Source organism: Pristis pectinata, chromosome 16 (genome assembly GCF_009764475.1).
Source record: "Pristis pectinata isolate sPriPec2 chromosome 16, sPriPec2.1.pri, whole genome shotgun sequence".
Lineage (NCBI taxonomy): Eukaryota > Metazoa > Chordata > Chondrichthyes > Rhinopristiformes > Pristidae > Pristis > Pristis pectinata.
Genome location: NC_067420.1, coordinates 43,190,188 through 43,213,339, shown reverse-complemented (window position 1 = coordinate 43,213,339; position 23,152 = coordinate 43,190,188). Strand labels below are relative to the sequence as shown.

At 46.3% G+C, this 23,152-nt stretch overlaps 1 protein-coding gene across 4 annotated transcripts in view; it reads right to left on the bottom strand.

Moving 5' to 3' along the window:
* Positions 1-589: 589 nt before the first annotated feature.
* The window catches only part of angpt4 (angiopoietin 4), a 68,127-nt gene continuing 45,564 nt past the window's right edge, over positions 590-23,152 (bottom strand). For 2 of the 4 annotated variants that reach the window (XM_052030950.1, XM_052030951.1), the window contains exons 7-9: positions 19,425-19,591; positions 11,517-11,647; positions 590-5,928 (exon numbers count right to left, since the gene is read on the bottom strand). In XM_052030950.1, the coding sequence (XP_051886910.1) occupies positions 5,768-5,928; positions 11,517-11,647; positions 19,425-19,591 (459 nt within the window). In that variant the 3' untranslated portion in view covers positions 590-5,767. Of the gene's footprint in view, positions 5,929-5,963; positions 6,146-11,516; positions 11,648-19,424; positions 19,592-23,152 lie in introns of those variants that run through there. The other 2 variants (XR_007957556.1, XM_052030952.1) reach the window with 2 other exon arrangements.

Genomic DNA, 23,152 nt, shown 5'->3' with positions numbered 1-23,152 from the left:
GGGCAAGAATCCCATGAAGTGATGCTCCCAACATCATCAGACCTGCCAATCAAATTAAAATCAGATCAGGTTACAAAGGACGGGTGACTTACTGACCCGGTTATCCTCGGCTTACCTATTATGTTGCTGCCAGGTTACTGGTAGTTTACTCCATTACCGCCAAGTTAATGCCGGGTTATCTGAAGGTTACTGCCGGGTGTAAAAGCCAAAAATTACCAGCGGAGGCAATGGAATCAGATACAATCACTATGTTTAAGAGGCATTTAGACAGATACTTAAGGCATAGAAGGATACAGTCCCAATGCAGGCAAACAGGATTAACGTAGCTGGCAGAAAGGTCGGCATGGACGGGGTGGGCCAGTTTTGGTGCCATATGACTCTATGAAACTCCCGAGCTCCATGAGGTTTGATTCTGTATGTGCAATATTTGAGATCATCTCCACTCTGTTCTCGTCTCCCAGGAACTCCCTTTGTTGGAGATCAGCCACATCTATCCTATACATTTTATTGTCATTTAAATCTCAAAGATAAGTTTTATGAACTGGAATGTTTTATTTAATAAAATATTATTTTAATGGATTTTCCAAAGTCATTAATATAAAGTTTTATTAATTGAATCAACAAGTACATTATAGTCATTGAGTTATACAGCACGGAAACAGGCCCTTCAGTCCAACTCGTCCATGCCGACCAAGCTGCCTTCCTGAGCTAGTCACATTTATCTGCGTTTGGTCCATATCCCTCTAAACCTTTCCTATCTTGCTACGGCAACTGCTCTGCCCATGACCGCAAGAAACTGCAGAGAGTTGTGGACACAGCTCAGCCCATCACAGAAACCAGCCTCTCCTCCACGGGCCCTGTCTACACTTCTCACTGTCTCACTAAAGCAGCCAACATAATCAAAGACCTCACCCACCCTGAACGTTCTCTCTTCTTCCCCCCCCCCCCCCAAGCAGGCAGAAGATACAAAAGCCTGAAAGTACGTACCACCAGTCTCAAGGACAGCTTCTATCCTGCTGTTATAAGACCATTAAATGGTTCCATAGTACCTAAGATGGACTCTTGACCTCACTATCTACCTCATTGTGACCTTGCACCTTACTGTCTACCTGCACTGCACTTTCTCTGTAACTGTAACACTTTATTCTGCACTGTGTTATTGCTTTTACCTTGTACTGCCTCAATGCACTGCTGTAATGAATTGACCTGTATGAACGGTATTCAAGATAAGTTTTTCACTGTACCTTGGTACATGTGACAATAATAAACCAATTTAAATTTATTTCATTTATCCACATACCTGCGTAATTGTACCCGCCTCTACCACTTGCTCTGGCAGCTCGTTCCACATTCCCAGAATCAGAATCAGATCACTGACATATGATGTGAAATGTGTTGTTTTGTGGCAGCAGTACAGTGCAAGACATAAAAATCTATAAATTACAGAAATAAATAAGTATTTCAAAGAAAGGAGTAATGACCCACCATTCTCTGTTGAAAAAACTTGCCCCTCAGGTCCCCTTTAAATCATTCCCCTCTCAGCTTAAACCTATGACCTCTATTTGGACTCCCCTATAAGTTTACAACCATTACAGCCATAACTTTGTCATCGGAATTGAAAGAGAACATTAATTCCTATGTCTCATGTGGAATATGCAATTCCACTGATCCACTGTTTTCTTGGGATCCAAACGCTCTCTACTCCCAATTTATTTCTTGAGAAAATGGTTTACTTTCCCAGAAATGGAGTGAGCTGGGGGTGGGGGGGGGGGGGGGTGGCTGGCATCTGACTGAGGTATACAAAATTATGAGGGGCATAGGCGGTGCAGATGGTGAGAATCATTTCCTCTTTAGAAACATAGAATATAGGTTTAAGTTAGGGGACAGGGAATTTCAGGGAGTTTCGAGGGGATTTGAGGAATGATATTTTTTCACGCAGAGGATGGTTGAAATCTGGGACACACTGTCTGAGGGGGTAGTGGACACAGAAACTCTCACAACATTTAATATGTTTTTAAATGAGAATTTGAAACACCGTGCGCAGAAGGCGATGGGCTAAGTACAGGAAAATGGGATTAGCATAGATAGCATCGGTACTTGATGGCTGGCATGGACGCAATGGGCTGAAGCGCCTGCTCGGATGCCGTGTGACTCTATGAACTGGAGAGGGGTTTTGATGGAGTAAATTAGCAGAAACTGTGGGGTCAGTAAGCAGAGGATGTGGATGAAAGTTAAAAGGTAAAAGAACCAAAGGGGAGAGGAGATGGTACTTGTGTAGTGTGTTGCCTGGAAGCAAATTCATAGGGATCTTTCAGAAGGAAATGGATAAATTAATTAAAAGAAGCTATTTCTGGGCGTTTGGGGAAAAAGCAGGAGTGGTAATTGGTGAATGGTTTATCATTGTCATAGGTACTGAGAAACAGCAAAAACCTTGTTTTGCAATGGCATCCAGACAGATCAGTCCAAGACATCAGTATGTCGAGGTAGTACAAAGGGAAAAGCAGAATACAGAATAAAGTGTAACAGTTACAGAGAAAGTGCAGTGTAGGTAGACAATAAGATGCAAGGGCCATGACGAGGTAGATTGAGAGATCAAGAGTTCATCTATAATGTACAAGAGCTCTGTTCAAGAGTCTTATAACATCAGGATAGAAACAAGTAATCTTACAGCACTTTCAAAGACCCCACAAAGGTAAATTGGACCAAACAGGCACTTTATTCTACATTGATTAAGGCTTTTCCTTGGAACTAGGAGGGGAAGGCCATTCGGCCCAACAAGTCCGCTTCACCATCCAATTTCCACATCTATTCTGTTGAGTTTCTTTTGTACTTTCTCTGCAGTCTCCAAATCCTCCCTCAGATTAAGCATCCGGTAACTTGGATCTAACCCATGGCTCTGTGGTCCATCATCTCCATCGGAAAGGCATCTGCACATTATTCCCACCCAGTTAGGAGTGCCATGGAAGCAGCAGGTCCATGGGATGTGCATTGACAGCTGGAAATGTATGATTCTGCATGGACGGGTTCATTGTCTTGAGCAGAACTCCTCTCCGCACTTGCAATACATCTGCTGTTTTTACAGAAGAATCCCAAAAGCACTCAGGCGGACAGATGGTGAAGGGCTCAAACGTTCAGGAGATAAGGTTCTGCCAGAACGTGTAACAAGTGTGAGCTGATTTATCCCAGTACCACAGACATCTCTTCATTTTCCAATGTATTTGGGATTTTCTCTTTATTATTCACTTACAGGATCTGGATGCCAGTGATAAAGCCAACATTTATTTCCCATCCCTAATTGCCCTTGAGAAGGTGGTGGTGAGCTGCCTTCTTAAACTGCTGCAAGTCTTTCTGGTTAAGCTTCTGTTGGGTAGGGAGTTCCAGGATTTAGACCCAGTGACAATGAAGGAATGACCATATATTTCCGAGTCAGGCTGGTGTGTGACATGGAGGGGAACTTGCTGGTGGTGGTGTCCTTGGAACTGCTGCCCTTGGCCTTCTTGTTGGTGGAGATCATGGAATTGGGAGGCATGATTGGAGTAAACTAAGAGAGTGACAGCAGAGCATTCTGTAGATGGCGCACACTGCAGTCACTGTGTACTGGCAGTGGACACACTGAATGTTTATGGTGGGTGGTACATTGGTGCAACAGTGACCTGGGTTTGATCCTAACCTTGGCTGCTGGTCTGCATGGATTTTTCACATTCTCCCTATAGTCGTGTGGGCTTCCATCAGGTGCTCTGGTTTCCTCCTACATCCTATGCAGATGATACCAAAATCAGTGGTATCATGGACAGTGAAGAAGGTTATCTCACATTGCAACTGAATCTAAATGAACTGGGGAAGTGGGCCAAGGAATGGCAGATGGAGTTTAACTTGGACAAGAGCGAGGTGTTGCATTTTGGTCAGTTAAGCCAGGGCAGGACTTGCACAGTAAATGGTAGGGCCCTGGACAGTGTTGTAGAACAGGGACACCTAGGAGTACAGGGTACATAGTTCCCCGATAGTGGTGACACAGCTAGACAGAAGGTGTTTGGCACGCTTGACTTCATTGGTCAGGGCATTGAGTACAGAAGTTAGGACATCATGTCGCAAGTTGTTGGCGAGGCCATTGTGTATTGCGTGCAGCTCTGGTCACCCATCTATAGGAAGGATGTCATTAAGCTGAAAAGGGTGCAGGAAAGATTCACGAGGATGTTATCAGGACTGGAGGGCTTGAGTCATAAGGTGAGACTGGATAGGCTGGGACTGTTTTCCCTAGAGCGTGGGAGGCTGAGGGGTGACCTTATAGAGGTTTATAAAATCATGAGGGGCATAGATAGGGTGGAGGGTCAGTCTTTTTCCCAGGGTAGGGGAGTCCAAAATCAGTGGACATAGATTTAAGGCGAGAAGGGAAAAATTTAAAAGGGATGTGAGGGGAAACTTTCTCACACAGAGGGTGGTGGGTATATGGAATGAGCTGCCAGAGGAAGTGGTAGAGGTGGGTACATTTACAGTGTTCAAAAGACATTTAGATGGGTACATGGAATGAAAAATTTAGAGGGATTTGGGCCAAGCGCAGGCAAATGGGACTAGCTTAGATAGACATCTTACTCAGCATGAGCTCCTGAAAACTTTCCTTCTTAAAACCTTCCTAAAACTCCAACCAAATATCTGGTCACCCATCCTCAAATGGCTTGTCCTCGAGCGCTGCCTGACAACGCCCCTGGGATGCAGCTTCAGATCTGACACTGCACCTAAGGTGCTTTATCAATGGTGGTTGGTAGCATTGGGTTTAACTGGTTAGGGGCATTGTGTTAACTAGTTGGCAGCATTGGGTTTAACTGGATTCGGGTATTGGGTTTAATCGGTCAGCAGAATTGGGTTTAACTGGTTAGTGGTATTGAATTTAACTGGTTAGAGGCATTGAGTTTATCTGGTTGGATGCATTGGGTTTATCCGGTTGGATGCATTGGGTTTATCCGGGTGGGAGCATTGGGTTTATCTGGGTGGGAGCACTGGGTTTAAGTGGTTGAGGTGCTGAGTTGATGTCGAAAGAACGGGTCAGATTTAATACTTGACATTTTTCCAAAACCTCTTGCATGGTGCCTGCATTTTGAGGGCCAGCCAATGGGAGCCCACTGTTATCAACATTTACACTTGATCCAAATCATAGCTGACATTTTAAATTAACAAGTGATTCATCGGTTGCAAATATCTTGTACAAATTTGCATGATTAAGTGGATTTGAAAAGAAGAAAAACATGCTTAATGAAATTCAGAACAGCTCAATAACAATCTTTCATTTACGACTCCTTCCAGAAGCATCAGAATTGAGTTAGTTCCACTGCAGGGGATCCTCTGGAGTTGACTTGTAAAATCTTCAATATCTTTGAACATTCATGTGCGTTCCTTAATGCAAAGACCTGTTCTATATCTCCTTCCAAAATGTTACAAGATTAGAGGACATTCATTTAAAACTGAGGTGTGAAGGAATGTCTTCTGGAGTTCTCTACCCTCAAGGGTTGTGGAGACGAGATCTTTGGGAATATGTAAATAGGAAATAGATTGATATTTGAAAGATCAAAGAATTGAGGGCTATGGGGAACTGGCACAGAACAGATCAGTCATGGTCTTATTGAATGGCAGGGCAGTTCCCCATACTCTTCCTGTGCCTGCCATGCCCCCCATCAGTGCTGACAATCCCACTCTTTGCCCCCAAGCCCACGTCCAGAGAATATTGTCCTTGGGCGCCCTTGACCTCAGCTTGGTGTCAGCCCCACACGTTCGGTCAGAAGTCCGAGGGCCTGATCATCATGGTGGTGGCCCGCAGGGAGTAGCTGGGGCCCCTGAAGTAGTGCCACTTGATGCCGTTGAGTTTTCGCTTGTGGTTGCCGGCTGGGTAGTACATCCCGTTGAGGTTGGACAGACCGCAGGCATCGAACCACCAGCCTGTGAGGGGAGAGGGGCTCAAGGTCAGTCATAACCCCAACTGCGTTGGTTTAACCTCACCCCCTCCCTTCCCCACTGTTTAGAGGGCTGAGGGTGGTCACATGGAGATACACAAGATTCAGAGGGAGTGATGCAGTGGATGCCTCAGTCCGGGGAACGGTCTCAGTAAAGGATTTACACACAAAATGCTGGAGGAACTCAGCAGGTCAGGCAGCATCTATGGAGGGAAATGAACAGTTGATGTTTTGGTTCAAGATTAGAGCACTAGGGTGACATAATAACACACAGACAGAGCCGCTGGCTCACAGCTCCAGTGACTCCAGTTCAATCCTGACCTCCGGCGCTGTCTGCACGTTCTCCCGGTAACCAGGTGGGTTTTTCTCAGGTGGTCCGGTTTCCTCCCACATCCCAAATCCTGGGTTAGAAGGTTAATAGGCACTGTAAATTGCCCCTAGTGTGTAGGTGGGTGGTAGGATCTGGGGAAGTTAATGGGAGTATGGGGAGAATAAAATAGGATGAGTGTTAATGGGTGTTTGATGGTTGGCGTGGACTCGGTTGGCTGCAGGGACTCTCTGACACTTACGGAGCTGCAATCATTTGGACTGAGGTTAAACTGAGGTCCTGTCTACCCTCTCAAATGTGCATTGAAGATCCCACAGCACTACCTTGGAGAAGAACAGGAGAGTTCCTCAGAGTGTCTGAAGGCCGATATTCATTATTCATTATCACAAAATCAGATTACCCGGTCATTGGTCCCTCTCTACCCGAGGGAGCTTGCTGCACACAAATCAGCCGCTGAGTGTTCGACAACAGTGACTACTCTTCAAGAAGTACCTCAGAGTCATAGAGCACTACAGCACAGAAACAGGCCCTTCAGCCCATCTAGTCCATGCTGACCTGATCTTCTGCCTAGTCCTATATACCTGCACCCAGATCATAGCCCTCCAAACCCCTCCCATCCATGTACCAATCCAAGCTTCTCTTAAATGTTACAACTGAACCCGCATCTACCATTTCCACTGGCAGCTCGTTCCACACTCGCACCACCCTCTGAGTGAAGTAGTTCCCCCTCAGATTCCCCTTAAATATTTCACCTTTCACCCTAAACCTGTGACCTCTAGCTCTAGACTCACCTAACCTGAGGGGAAAAAGCCTGCATGCATTCACCCTATCTATACCCTTCATAATGTTGTATACTTCTACAAGATCTCACTTCATTCTCCTGCGCTCCAGGATATGAAGTCCTAACCTATTCAACCTATCCCTGTAACTCAGGTCCTCAAGTCCCAGCAACATCCGTGTAAATTTTCTCTGCACTCTTTTCAAGCTTATCGATATCTTTCCTGTAGGTAGGTGACCAGAACTGCACACAATACTTCAAATTCAGCCTCACTAATGTCTTGTACAACTTCAACATAACATCCCAACTCCTGTACTCAATGCCCTGATTTATGAAGGCCAAAGTACCAAAAGCTCGCTTTACGACCCCATCTACCTGTGATGCCACTTTCAAGGATCTATGGATCTGTATTCCCTGGTCCCTTTGTTCTACCGCACACTTCAGAGCCCTGCCATTTACTCTGTAAGTTCTACACTGGTTTGTCCTCCCAAATAGGCTGCAACTCAGTTAGCGGTGTTGTAACCGTTGTGTAAGGCGATACAGGAATGCAAGGCTTTCCTCTCCTGGATGAGCAGGATTAGACCATACACCTCAGCCACACACGCCTCCTAACGGACTGAAATAGAAAGCAGCTGGGAGCAGGACACCTGTTGACCTCAGGACCAGCTCCCCCTATGAGGGGAGGTCTGAGGCAGACCAATGTAATCGCTCTAGATTTAGACCGCACTGCAATGAATACTTTACACGGACAACTGTTCCACATTCTGCCAGTCAGTCTGGCTGGAGGAAGCTGTCAATTTGACAAATTCTGCTGTGCGCACTTATTAAAACCCGTGAACGCAGTGAAATATTAGCCCCATGTGGTTAAATAGGCTGCTTTATTCCCTTCACTGGTGACCTGTATACCCCACTCATCTGTTTAGCAAGAAATCTCTCCCACAACTCATGTAACATTCCCTTCCCTGTGAAACCTGCTGCTTGTTGGAGCAACCCCCAGTCTCCTGTAACTGTGTCCGAGGACCCGTACTGACTGCTGGTTATAGGGACCTTGGTGGGGAAATGGGGAGCATCACAAAGGTAAGGGGATGGCCTGCAATTTAACCAGCACTGATAAAGGCCATACAGCACAACAATTCCGTGCTGGCCTTGCCTTTCACAACCTCAGGATGTCCCAAAGGACATCACAGCCAGTAAGTTACTGTTGAAGAGTAATCACTGTGTTAATGTAGGGCACACCATAGCCATTGTGAGCAGAGTAAGCAACACGATGATGACAAGATGTTCTGTGGTTTGAGGGATGAATATAGCCCAGGGCACTGGGAGATAAGCACACAAGAGATAGGAGCAGCAGCAGGTCCTGTGGTCCTTCGCGTTTATGCTTCCATTCCCCTGTCTTTGAACTGGTGATTGTAGAATCTCTTACATCCACCCAAGAGGGAAGATGAGGTCTTGGTTCAACAGAAGAATGAAAAGCAAGTGATTATTTAAATAGAGTGAGATGACAAAATGTTACAGCTCAAAGAGATCTGGGAGTTCTAGTGCATGAAACACTTGGAGTTGGCATGCAGGTGCACAAGTAATCAGCAAGGCTAATGGAATGCCGGCCTTTATTGCAACGGAATGGAGTGTAAAGGTAGCGAGGTCTTGATTCCATTTACAGGGTACAGGTGGGACTGTACTGGAGTACTCATACAGCTTGTGCCTCTATACTTAAAAGGATTGGAAGGAATCCAGAAAAGGTTCACTAGGTCAACTCCTGGACTGAGGGGGTTGTCACATGAGGAAAGGTTGAGCAGGTTGGGCCAATACTCACTGGAATTTAGAAGAATGAGAGGCGATCTTATTGAAGCAGGTAAGATTCTGGGGAGGATTGATGTTGGATGCTGAGAGGATGTTTCTCCTCGTGGGGAGCTAGGGGATATAGTCTCAGAATAAGGAATCATCCATTTAAGATGGAGATGAGGAGGAATTTCTTTTCTCAGAGGATTGTGATGCTTCAGAATTCTCCACCCCTGGGAGATTGACTATCTTCAGGATGAACATTGACAGAGATTTGAACTACAGGAGGAATGGAGGGAGCAGAAACGCGGAGCTGAGACCAAGACGGGATCCGACACAATCTGAATGAACAACAGAGCAGGCTCGAGTGGCTGATGCTCCTGCTCCTGCCGCAGTCCCTTGGTACCGCACTGGAAGTCCTAGCCTGGATTGAGTGTTGGTGTCTCTGTCATGGGCCTTGACATCCTTTCTGAAGGTGGGAGTGCTCAGCTGGAGGCAAGGATCTCAGGAAGGGGAAGGTGCAGGAATCTCAAGCAGTGAGGAATCTGAAAGGTTCTGAGGGTTACATGGGACAAAGAATCGCAGAATCTTTTGAACTGATAAGACACGGGAGGTGACCATTCAGGCCATCGTATCTATGTTAGCTTCTAGTACAGCAATTCAATCAGTCCCCCTCCATCATGACTTTCCCACTGCTTATCAATTCCCTTTCAAAGGTTCTAACTGATTGTGTCCCACCAGGCACGGAGTTCCAAGAACAGATCTGCTGGCCCAACCAATCCATTCTGGCCCTTTTGCCACCCCCCACCCCTCCTCAATTGAGCTCTAAAGGAACTCTGAATGTAAACAATGAGCTCTCTGGGTGTGACAGGAATCTCCGTTTGGGAGGAACCTGGGGAGCTGGTGGGGAATATGAGCCATGTTTAGTGAATTTAGGATGTGGAGAGTCTTGGGAAGTCCAAATGTCTGGAGACTATGGGGGCATCCTCCAGGTTATCTCGTCTCCAAAACTGCAGGCACCAGGCCCTCAAGTTTCTGATTCCAAGATCCAACTTCAAGGGAGCACAAGGCATCGTTGCCTTGGCACATCCTGGAGGATTCTCCTGATCTGCTGCTCCAGCTGCGGCAGAGGTTCCTGTCCAAAAGCTCATATTTCCAGAGGGAAACATCATCCGACCCCCTTCCCCAAAAGAAATCACCAGCGATAATTAAATAATTCACAAACCCCTTTGCAACTCTCAGAGAACAGTTGCAAAGAAAACTATCTCCTTTAAAACACGACTGAAACCATGGAGACACAAGAGACTGCAGATGTTGGAATCTGGAGCAACAATCTATCTGCTGGAGGAACTCAGCAGGTCGAGCAGCATCTGTGGGGGCAAAGGAATTGTTGATGTTTCGGGTCGAGACCCTGCAGCAGGGCTCAAATGAAACAGTGTCTCACGAGTTACATGGTCTCAGTGTGACAAAAGGGTGGGAGGAGGCACAACACAGCCTAGCGTTACTGTGACTGACTGTGGAGGTGGGAACACTTGGAAAATGGCATTGATTTATCGGGAGACTTTTGGGCTCAAATTCCTCTGGTGAGTAATTGCATCTTGCGCCAACTGGCCCATTTTATGAACTGGCAAAGGTCCAGTGAGTGACACCACATTGTCCTGGGGTTAGGGGAGGACTTCATGAGCAGGGGGAGGGAACAGCACAAACACTTCCTTCAGATTCAGAAAGACACATAATGCTTTACTAAAAAATAGAAAATTCCAGAGCTAGACATCCTGGAACCATGGCAACTTCACAGAGGGTTGGTTTATTTTGTGGCAGAATTGTCAAGGAATTTCACAGTAACAGGAGGAGGCCCTTCAGCCCATCGAGCCAGCCTCACCAGTCCTTGGCCGAGCCCTGGCTCGGCTCCATTCACCACTTGTTCCCCATCCCTGCAATGTAGAATTGGGGCAGCACAGCGACACAACTAGTGAAGCCTCACAGCTCCAGCAACAGGGGTTCAATCCTGACCTCAGGTGCTGTCTGTGTGGAGTTTGCAGGTTCTCCCTGTGACCGTGAGAGCTTCCTCCGGGTGCTCCAGCTTCCTCCCAAAAGATGTGCGGGTTGCTGGGTTAATTGGCTGCTGTAAACTTCCCCCAGCATGTGGGTGAGGGGTAGAATCCAGTGGGAGGAGAGAATGCGGGGAGAATAAAATGGGATCAGTGTAAATGGGTTAGTGGATGGTGCGGACTAGCTGGGCTGAAGGGCCTGTTTCCAGTTGCATGGCTCCATGAATTTCCAAGGAAAGGGTTAATTCTAGATTTCAATGGGCTACTGCCACGAATTTCCTGGGGTTGGGGAAGGTTCCTCTAATCAATTGCTGAAATCTGAGTGGTGAGCCCCATTTCCATGGTTTATCTGGAAGCTTCTCCCTGTGGTAATGATAGATATTTGGGAGATGTCTGCCGCAGCATCGAGGGAGTGCCCGAGTGAACGGAATCAGGAACGTTGACTCTGTTCCTCTCCTCACGGTTGCTGCCTGACCTGCTGTGTGTTTGCTGCTGTTCCTTTAGACTTCCAAAGATCTCTCAGTTCTAACGTTAAGCGTGCTGCATCGGGCAGGTGTACTGTCATAGTGATGAACTGGGCAGCGATTTGGTGGGGGGGGGGGGGAATGGAGAGTTGGGTGGAAACCCTCCCCACGTACCTCCAGTTAATAACTGCGCACACTTGCAGAGGCAGTTGTCGTTGTCTGCATCCCTGGTGCTGAAGCTTGCGCCATGCGCTGCCAGGCTGCTCCGCAGTCCTCCTGTCCCATTGTATCCCCTCAGGTACAGCCTGTGGGAAAGACACAGAGAACTGTGAGAGGCCCCAGGTACCCACCGTGGGAGAGGCTCCACGGCTGGGAACAGGATGCTGGTGTGGTAGCACATTGTCATAGGTCAATACAGCACGGAAACAGGCCCTTCGCCCCAACTCGTCCATGCTGAACAAGGTGTCCACCTAAGCTAGTCCCACTTGCCCATGTTTGGTCCATATTTAAACCTTTCCTATCCATGTAATGATCCAAATGTCTTTTAAATGTTGTCACTGTACCTGCCTCAACCACTTCCTCTGGCAGCTTGTTCCCTATACCCACCAACCTCTGCTGAAATTACCCCTCAGGTCCCTTTTAAATCTTTCTCCTCTCACCTTAAACCTATGCCCTCCAGGTTTTGGTTCCCCTTCCCTGGGAAAAAGTGTGCACATTCACCCTTTCCATGCCCCTCATGATTTTCTACACCTCTACAAGATCACTTCTCAGTCTCCTATGCTCCAAGGATTAAAGTCCCAGCCTGCCCAACCTCTCCCTGTAACTTAGGACAACATCCTGGCAACATCCTCGTAAATCTAGTGGAGTTCCCAGGTTGTTAAGGATTCTGGGCTACTGACCTGGAGACATGAGTTTAAATCCCACCACGGGAGCTGGCAAATTTTGAGTCAGTTAATTAAATAAGTTTAGAAAAATAAAACTAGGATCAGTAATGGTGACTGTGTTGCATGTGTGAGAGAGTGAGAGGAGGGTGTGAGTGAGTGATTGGGTGAGTAACTGAGAGAGACAGAGAGATTGGGCTTTGAAATTTTGCCCAAACTCTCTGCTAAAATGTTACAGGGAGGGGTCCTGAGGTGAAGGAGGGGTGACATGAATGGGGGACCGATGCAAAGCCTGTTGTCAGGAGAGTTTTGATGACAGTGTTGGATAAACACTCCGTTTGACAAGCTACCGGGCCAATCACATTCCTTATGGAGGAGAAACAAAGGACTGCAGATGCTGTAAGTCGGCTGGTTTGACGACAATGTCAGGGTTGGCGCAGAGGGAGTGGGGAGCAGAGCGTTCAGAAGGGGTGAGGTTGGAGTGGGTGAGAGGAGAAGAAAAGTCGAGACGGCTGATGTCACGCCGACAGTCGGCTGTGAATAGGTCCAGGGGAGGTCACAGGCCCGGCGGGGGAGTCCAGGTGAAAGAAGAGGGCTTGAGGTGGGAGAACGGGTCATCAGAAGGGGGAGAGGACTCCTTATCGAAGAAGAAGGCACGGAGGCGGAGGGAAAAGAGCTCGGCATCGTTCCTTCTGGTTACTGTACTGATTCCACCACAGAACACAGTGTCAAGTCTGGCTCAAATCCACCCTAGGAAAACACACTGCTGTTTGTGTTGGCTGCAGGATTGAGGATTTGTTCTCTTTTTGACAAAAATAAGTCCCTGATTTACTTAGTCTGTCAGTGCTTCACATGTCCCAATAATCCCAGTCACAATCACTGCTTTTGCTGCTCTCTCTTTTTCCCCCTTCTCTCGTTCCCTCTGCCTCTCAATTTCACTCTCTCCTCTCCCACTGCCTCATACTCTCACTCCATCGTCACTCACTGTGTCTCTGTCTTACTCTGGGTGCCTCTCCTTGTGTCTCACTGTGTGCCCCTCTCTGTCTCACTCCCTGTGCCCCTCTCCCTGTCTCTCCCTCAGCCTCTCTGTGCCCCTCTCTGTATCTGTCTCACTCTGTGCCCCTCCCTGTGTTTCTCACTCTGTGCCTCTCCCTGTCTCTCTCTCACCCTCTCTGTGCCCCTCTCTGTATCTGTCTCACTCTGTGCTCCTCCCTGTCTCTCTCTCACCCTCTCTGTGTCCCTCTCTGTATCTGTCTCACTCTGTGCCTCTCCCTGTCTCTCTCTCACCCTCTCTGTGTCCCTCTCTCACTGTTCCTCTCTCACCACATGTGTCTCTCTGACACTCTGCACACTTTTCTCTTGCACTTTTGCTCTCCCAACTGTCCCTGAACCTGCCTTTGCCAGTGTTACTGCCTCCACCTCCTCTCCCACTCCTACAGTGAGGAAACACACACCGTGCTGGGCTTCTCCCCAGCAGCATCCCCACAGCAGGGCAGCCCGTCTCCAAACCCCACGTCTGCTATCACGAGTGTATCCCAGGATCACTGTTGGAACAAGTGACAATGCTCCAACAACAACAGCCTTAAGGTTCATATACAGCCTGGAAGCAGGTCATTTGGCCCTACTGGTTTATGCTAGCCCACTCCGACCCAATCAGCATCACCTTCTCTTTCTTCCTCCCTCATCTGTTTATCCATCAGATCTTTGCTCTGTGACTCAGCTTTTTCCACATGGAGAAGGAAGGGAACAGTACGTTTTTGTGATCTATTCATTGATAACTGTTTTTCGTCTTTTGAACAATTGTCTAACAAATACAATTTGCCTAGATCACACTTGTTTCGATATTTGCAAATTAGAAATTTTTTAAAAGCTACTATACCCTCTTTTCCCACACCTTACGAAACTGAAATTACAGAAAAAATTTTTGGTTTTAATCCTTGTCAGAAGGGCTTGATAGCAATAATTTATGATTTAACTATGAAAGTTCGTTCAGAACCACTGGACAAAATTAAGAATGAATGGGAGAGTGAACTCTGGACATCTTTACCTACAGAGACTTCGAAGAAAATTCTTCATTTAGTTAGTACATCTTCAATGTGTGCCAGACATTCTTTGATACAGTTTAAGGTAGTTCACAAGTCCCATATGTCCAAAGATAAGTTAGCTCGTTTTTATCAACATATAAATCTTATATGTGACAGATGTAAATCGAAGGTGGCTTCTTCGACATATATGTTTTGGCCCTGTCCTCTTTTGGAAAAATATTGGAAAGATATTTTTAACATTATTTCAAATGTATTGAAGATTGATTTACAACCTCACCCTATCACTGCAATTTTTGGTTTACCAAGGATAGAGTCTGGCCATCTATCTGCCTCCGCTAACTGTATGATTGCCTTTGTTACATTAATGGCCAAATGATCCATTTTGCTTAAATGGAAGGATCCAATACCCCCGACTACTTTTCAATGGTTCTCTCAAACTATATCATGTTTAAACTTGGAGAAAATTAGGAGTGGTGCTGTCGATCCTTCACTTAAATTTGAGGAAGTTTGGAGTCTATTTATTCAATATTTTCACATGATATAGATCCCCTTATAATAACCTTTCAATTTAGAGGAACGGAGTTGATGACATAATATTGCTCTGTTTCTACTGAGAAATTTTAGTCCAGTTTTTTTTTGAATTTTTTTTCTTTAGCTTAATTTGGTTTGATATATTGTTTCTAGTTTTTCTTATTGTTCTGGGTTTTTTTCTTTTTTATATTTTATAATAAATCTTTTTCTTTTATATTATATTCATTCACTAACAGATCGTTGGATCTACAGATTTTTTTTATACTTTATTGTTCTTTATGATTATCCATGTCATGATTATTCTCCTGATCTCTTTGTATTACATGTATAAACATTGATATATTAATCTGTATTAATTTGAAAACTAATAAAAAGATTGAAAAAGAAAGATCTTTGCTCTGTTGGTAAAGTGAAAGAGTTGCATTCGTACTGCACCCTACACAATCCCAGGATGTCCTGAAGCATCTCACAGCCAATGAGAAACTTTAGCGTAGCTACCGTTATAATACAGGAAATGTGGGAGACATCTTCCCTGCAGCAAACTCCCACAAACCGTCATGTGACATTCTGCTTCAGTGACTTTGGTTAACACAACAACACAAGAAAAAAGCAGGAGTAAGTCACTTGGTCCCTCAAACCCCCGCCATTCGATGTGATCACGGCTCAGACCTCATCTACTCTTTTGTGCCAGTTCCCCACAGCCCTCAATTCCCTGCTCTTACAAACTACCTCTCTTTAAATACCCCCAGTGATCTAGCCTCCACAACCCCTAGGGCCAGAGAATTCCAGAGATCCACCATCCTCTGCGAGAAGAAATTCTTACACAGTTTTAAATGACCGGCCCCTTATCTTCTAACTACATCCCCTCATGCAGGACCTTCCCACTAGTGAAAACATCTCGACATCTACTCTATTATGCTCTCTTAGATTTTATATGTTTCAATAAGATCACCTCTCATTTTCTAAACTCCAAAAAAATACAGTTCTAACTATATTAGCCGCTGGTGATAGTGTAACCCTCTTTTCCCAGAAATTAGCTGAGTGAACTTGTTCTGGACTAGCTCCAAAGCCAATATCTTTCTTAAATAGGGGGACCAAAATTTGCGCAGTACTCCAGGTGCAGTCTCACCAGCACCATGTACAACTGGCACAATACTCTTCCATTTCTAAACTCAACCTCCTTTGCAATAAAGGCCACTGTACCGTTTGTCTTCTTAACTACCTCAAATAACGATGAGTCGGAGTACAGGAAGGAGATAGAGAGCTTAGTGGAATGGTGCCATGACAACAACCTTTCCCTCAATGTCAGCAAAACAAAAGAGCTGGTCACTGACTTCAGGAAAGGGAGTGGTGCACACGCTCCTGTTTACATCAATGGTGCTGAGGGCGAGAGGGTTAACAACTTCAAATTCCTAGGAAGCGAACATCACCAAGAACCTGTCCTGGTCCAACCACGTAGATGCCATGGCCAAGAAAGCTCACTAGAGCTTCTACTTCCTCAGGAGGCTAAAGAAATTGGCATGTCCCCCTTGACACTCACCGATTTTTATTGATGCCACCATAGTAAGCATCCTATCTGGATGCATCACGGCTTGGTACGGCAACTGCTCTGCCCGGGACTGCAAGAAACTGCAGAGAGTTGTGGACACAGCTCAGCACATCACAGAAACCAAGCCTCCCTTCCATGGACTCTGCCTACACTTCTTGCTGCCTCAGTAAAGCAGCTAACATAATCAAAGACCCCACCCACCCCAGGCATTCTCTCTTCTCCGCTCTCCCATCAGGCAGAAGATACAAAGCCTGAAAACACGTACCACCAGGCTCAAGACAGCTTCTATCCCGCTGTTATAAGCCTATAACAGTTCCCTAGTATGATAAGATGGACTCAAAATCTCACAATCTACCTCGCACCTTATTGTTTGCCTGCACTGCACTTTCTCTGTCACTGTAACACTTTATTCTGCATTCTGTTATTGTTTTCCCTTGTACTACCTCAATGCACTGGTATGCATTGATCTGTATGAATGGTATGTAAGACAAGTTTTTCACTGGACCTCGGTACATGTGACAATAATAAACCATCTCAGCAATGTATCTGCTGCACCTTGTTGCTAATTTCGTTTCATGCACAAAAACACCTAGTTTGTACTCCACTTATTTGCAACCTCGCTCTAGGTAATAATTGGCCTTTTGATTCCTCTTTTGAAGTGCATGACCTCACACTTTCCCCCATTAAACTTCATTCACCAAGTTTTCCCCCACTCACTCAACACACCTCTATCCAAACATGCTCCCACAAGAACTGAGGGAGGAACTTTTGCCAGGACACGAGGGAGGGTTTCTCTGTGCCTCTTTGAGAACAAAGCAATTTCTGACACCCAGTTTGAAAGAGAAACCACGGGCTTGGTTTACAGTGGCCGGTTCTGATTGTGTGGAGCTCCCTCGGTACTGCACGGGTCTCAAGTCTCTGCAGACAGATTTGAACCCAGAACCTTCCGAGGCAGGGGAGGAGATAAGATAAGACAAGGAGATAGGATAAGAAGCATTTCTAAGATTTGAGGGTGCAAGTGGGAATTCCAAGCCCACCCACTGTGGCAGAAACTAGCCAGGCTGGGGAGGGGTAATTTGGTACATTGGTTTATTATTGTCACATGTACCGAGATACAGTGAAAAACTTTGTTTGGCATGCCGTCCATACAGATCATTTCATCACATCAGTGCATCGAGGTAGTACAAGGGAAAAGCAGTAACGGAAGGCAGAATAAAGCGTTACAGCCACAGACAGTTTTCCTCACCCGCAGCCCCTGGACCTGACCAGTCGCCGAGTCACCCTGCTCACCTGAGCAGCCGCCGGGACACAGAGCCCTGCCCAGGAGGGAGGCGCTGGATGGAAAGATGGAGTCAACCCCATCATCCTCTGGATCAATCAGCTGCACTCCAGGAGACCAGGTGGGTAGTGAGCTGTGAGGAGGCCGAGAGATGGACACTCTGGAAGGAAGGTCCGGTAAAACCCCAATAATACGCTATTCAATTGTGTGGAAATCGATTACTCAGCAAGTGGCTCACCTGTGACCTGGTTCCCACTCCCATTGAACTGACTGGGCCCTGGTTCCTGCTCTCTTTAAACTCACTGGGCCCTGGTTCCCGTGCTGCCTTTACACTCACCTTGGCCCTAGTTCCCACATTTCCTTTAAACATACCAGGTTTGCTGGAAAATTTATTATACCATTGCATAACATCTGAAAAAAATGGGAATTAAAACTGTTTCCATTGGTAAATCCAATAGTCTAGAGAATCTATCAAAGTTCCAAGTGTGTCGATTAACAGAGTTTCACCACAATTGATGAATTGCAAGATCCTGAGGGGTCCTGGAGACACAGGGGATGCTGGAATCTGGAGCAACAAACAATCCGTTGGAGGATCTCAGCAGGTCGAGCAGCATCTGTTGGGGGAGAGGTATTGTCGATGTTTCAGGTTGAATCCCTGATTCAGAACTGGACAACTCTTTCATCCCAGAAATTAGCTCAGTGAATGGTTTCTGGACTGGCAGAGGTCCTGACGCAGGGTTTCAACCTGAAAAATCGACAATTCCTTTCCTCCCACAGATGCTGCTCGACCCGCTGAGTTCCTCCAGCAGATTGTTTTGTGCTCCAGAGGGATCTTGACAGGGTGGACGGGAGAATGTAGAACTTGGGGTCACTTTTTAAATGTACACGTTCACTCCTTTAAGAGGTAAGATGACTTTTTTTCCTCTTTCGGGTGGGGTTGGTGGGTTGGGTGCATCTTTGGAACCCTCTCCCTCAAAGGGTGGTCTTTAACAATGAGGTGACCTCCTCCAAACATCCTGGGAGAGAGGTTGACAGGATAGATGTCGAGAGGTTGTTTCCTCAGGCAGGAGAGACCACCAGGTGAACACAGTCCCAGGTGAAGGGCAGTCAGTTAGGACCAAGATGGGGAGAAAATTCACCAAGACTGAAAATCACTCCCATGGATCACTCTGAATGTCTCATTGATGAGAATATTCAAATCTGAGATCGATAGGTTATTGAACTTGAAGGTGGGTCAAGGGATTTGGCGATCTGCAATCTCATTCAATGTGTAGCAGTCTTAAGGGGCTGGTTAACCTACCTCCGCTATTATTTCTTAAAGCTCATTACGCACAAGGGCAGCAGCAGTGAAGTGGTAACAATAAGCTTTGTGTTCATCTAGTTCAATTTATCTTGCTTTATTTCTCCCATCTATCACAATCGTTCCGTGGAGAGATGTTCTGCCTATTTACTAGCTTTCCATTTCTACAGGGTTTCCTTAATAATCGTTACGAAGACAATAAATTCACTCATACAATCACTTTCTGTTCCTGCGTTATATTGGCCACACTTGGAAAATGTCTGGCAATCCAACTCCGATGACATGCTGAATAATGGGAGTGAGAGACCAGGTGGAATGTGATATCTCAGCCTGCGAGCTGTTCATTTTACTGTGGGTGACTTTTATTGGGCTCCCAGTGACTGGCTTCCAACCAGAACCCACACAGCAGTTGTAACAAGAACAGAAAGGCTCAGCAGGTCAGACAGCACCTGTTGAGAGAGAGGGGTTAAGTTTGGGCCTGGTGAACTCTACAGTACCTGTATTTCTGTCTCTCGCTGCTCAAGTGGAACTTCTCGTACAAGCCATAGACTTGGTTTTCATCCCAGTCCCTCAGCTCGATCCGTAAGGAGTAAGCCCGTTGATTGGTCAGCAGGTAGATGGCTTCATTCCCCAGCCAGTGCTCGGCTGAGATGTCCCCGAAACCCTACGAGAGAAACTGGAAGTTGAAGCTGTGTGCGGAGGAACATCGCTCTACTGAAGCAAGGCAGGTACTACAGCGTCACTGACACAACCTCAGAATGGGCCAAAGCCTCTGGCAGCCAGTACAGTACATTGTTGGTGTAGAAATACAATAGGAAGTCACTAACTTGTTGATTTGCCAACATTGTTTTTACACAAAGAGTGGCTGATATCTGGAACTTGCCAGCAGAGGAAGTGGTGGTATTAGATACATTTATACTTAAGAGGTATTTATTAAGACTCTTAAATATACAAGGCATGAAAGGATTGCTGTAGATGGGTAATAAGGTTGGTATAGACATGGTGAACTGACGGGCTTGTTTCTGTGCTGTACAACTCTGTGAAATAACTGTGGACTTGCTAGTTAATCAAAGTTTTCCCAGTACAATTGCAATCCACAGCTAATCCCTTCATTTAAAATGTAATTGAAAGCACAAAACTGTAATCCATTCACATCTCCTTTCAGGCGTCCCAGAGAACTTTACTGCCAATTAAGGACATCGAAGCTCCCGTGATGTACAGAACAGGGTAGGCGATCTGCACACAGCAAGCTCCCACAAACAGCAATGCAATGATGACCTAATAAACTGGATATGTCCAGCTTCTTCTCCAAAACAGTCCAATGAGATCTTTAGCTAACTCTAGAGAAAGCAGATGGGTCCCCAGCTTAATGACATCCACAGAGAGCTCCTCTGACACTGCAGCACTCCCCAAGTATTGAGCTGGAGTGTTGGCCTGGAATAGTGATGGGATTTCTGGGATCTTGCTGTGTGCTGGTTGGTTGCTGCATTTCCTGCTGTACAACAATCCCTCCCTTCCCCTCCAGTGTCTGAGGACATGGTTATCTACTATGTAAAATATTCTATGAGGAGAGAAAGGACAAATTTTTCAGAACGTTGATGTGGGAGCTACTATGCATGAGCTTTTTTAACTTCAGTAAAACCTTTGACTTTATTAATTAGGAAGGACTTTGGAACACCCTCCCAAATTGAAATGCCCATAAAAATTCACCTGTTTTATGTTTCCTCCAAGACAACATCCAAGCTGTGAGACTGGCAGGCATGGTAGTGTAGTGGTTAGCATAACGCTTTACAGTGCCAGCGACCCGGGTTCAATTCCGGCCGCTGTCTGTAAGGAGTTTGTACGTTCTCCCCGTGTCTGCGTGGGCTTCCTCCGGGTGCTCTGGTTTCCTCCCACATTACAAAGACGTACAGTTGTGGGCATGTTATGTTGGCACCGGAAGTGTGGCAAAACTTGTGGGCTGACCCCCAAAACACTACGCAAAAGATGTATTTCACTGTGTGTTTCAATGTACATGTGACTAATAAAGATCTTATCTTATCTTATCTTATCTAATCAATAGGGTCTACAGCAGAGCCAAGTGTCAAACAAGGATGCTCCATTGTCCCAATCTTCCTCTCAGCACTCTGTGGTGGCACCATGGGTAAAGAGAAGGACAAAAGAAAATAGAGTAAGGGTAAGATGGAAAGAATTTTAGAGTGAGTGACTTGAGAGAGGGTTACAAGGGGGCAGCTGAAATGGCAGTGGAGATCGACTGTGCTCCAGGTCAGGTCAGTTCTGTGGACTGGAGGGGTCTCGCTGTGTTTAAAAGCTTTTTTTTGAGCTGGGAGTTGATTTTGCTTTGCTCAAGGCTTTTTTGCCAAATTGTTTTGGAACGTTATCAATATTGCCCAAATGGGGTGCCCCGTGAGAATGCCCCGACCTGCTCTGAGCCAGGGAGATAAGATCACTTCGCTCAGTTCCACTCTCCCCTTCCACTCAGGCATTGGGGAGAAGGTACGAGAGGGAAGATCTACCAGGATGGTTGGTGAACTGAGAGGATCGAGCTGTCACGAATGAATGAGCAGGCTGGGTGGGTCTCTTCACACCCGTCGAAGGGTCCCAAGGGTTGCCCTGACTATGGCCTTTAAAGTACAGAGAGGGTTTGACAGGATGGACTTGTGGCAAAGCCAGAAGCTTAAATGTCATAAACTACAAATGTAAAAGTCTGCAGCTGCTGAAAATAAAAATCTGCAGGTCGGTAGATTAATTGGCCCCTGTAACTTACCCATAGTGTGGGTGGGTGGGCGGAGACTTGATGGTTTCATGAGAGAAGACGGGAGACAAGGTAAAAGTAGGGAAACGGGACTGATGGGAATGCTCTGAGAGCTGGCATTAGGTCAATGGGCCAAATGCCTTCTTTCTATGTCAGATGAGAATATTGAATAGGAAGCAATTGGGTGATGATCGGATCCATCTCCAGGTCATTACTGACAACAGAGGCAGCTGCCGGATCGAGAAGAAATCTTAGCACCTAAATGAACTTTGGAGAGCAGCCTAAACTGGCCATCACCTTCCACGGGGCTTCAGGTCTGACAGCGTCAAAGGCCATCAACGAATCAATGGAGATCCCAATCCAGCCCCAACACTTCCCCGGATTTGGTGGAGGATGTAGGGTGGAATGAGCTGAAACTGCACTGAAATTCCACTGAGATTCCCGGCAGTGTTCCCAGCCACACTGTGCTTAATGAAACTCTGAGCTGTTTATATTTCACCAAATCTTTTGATAAAATAGATCGGGAATTTCTGTAAAGATGTTTGGTGAAATGATTTGCCCCTTAAATGGCCTTACAATGTAACCACCCGACCTCAATATTCCAAGGCTGACAACTTAAACCAATCCTGCTGCTGATTTGAGGTATGAAGAAATTCCTTCCTTCCTTTACTGTTTTATATATTTTATCACCTCTGTGTGTACAAATAGGACCTTTTATGTTAAATTCCCATCTCCTTACCTGCACTGCTCCTCTCCCAAACCATCTCCACCCCAGTTAACGAAACCCCTTTCCCCACCATCCATCCAACCCTCTCCCCGTACCTGGACCAGTCAGGAGCCCCCACCCACTCAGACCTACCTTCCCCACCCACCCAAATACCCTGGCTTTTGCCCACCCATATTTACACCCCTGCACAATAAAGCTCCCCCCAAACCAAGCTCCCCCCAAGATCCCTGCCTCACACACACCTACTTCCACAAATCTCTCTCCTCCCCACCCTGTGCCTCACACTCCTGCTCCCCCCATAACCCCTTTCTCCCCACCCACCCAAAACATCTCCACTGCTTCCCAAATCCTTTTTGTTCATCATCCCGGCCAGAACAACCAGGCTCAAGGACAGCTTCTATCCTGCTGTTCAAACAGACCTCCTGTACGATAAGATGGACTCTTAACCTCACAATCAACCTCGTTATGGCCTTGCACCTTATTGTCTACCTGCACTGCACTTTCTCTGTTTATTCTCTGTAACACTATATTCTACATTCTGTTACAGCTTTCCCTTGTACTAGCTCGATGTAAGATATCTTTATTAGTCACATGTACGTCGAAATACACAGTGAAATGCATCTTCTGCGTAGAGTGTTCTGGGGTCAGCCTGCAAGTGTCGCCATGCTTCCGGCGCCAACATAGCACGCCCACAACTTCCTAACCCGTACGTCTTTGGAATGTGGGAGGAAACTGGAGTACTT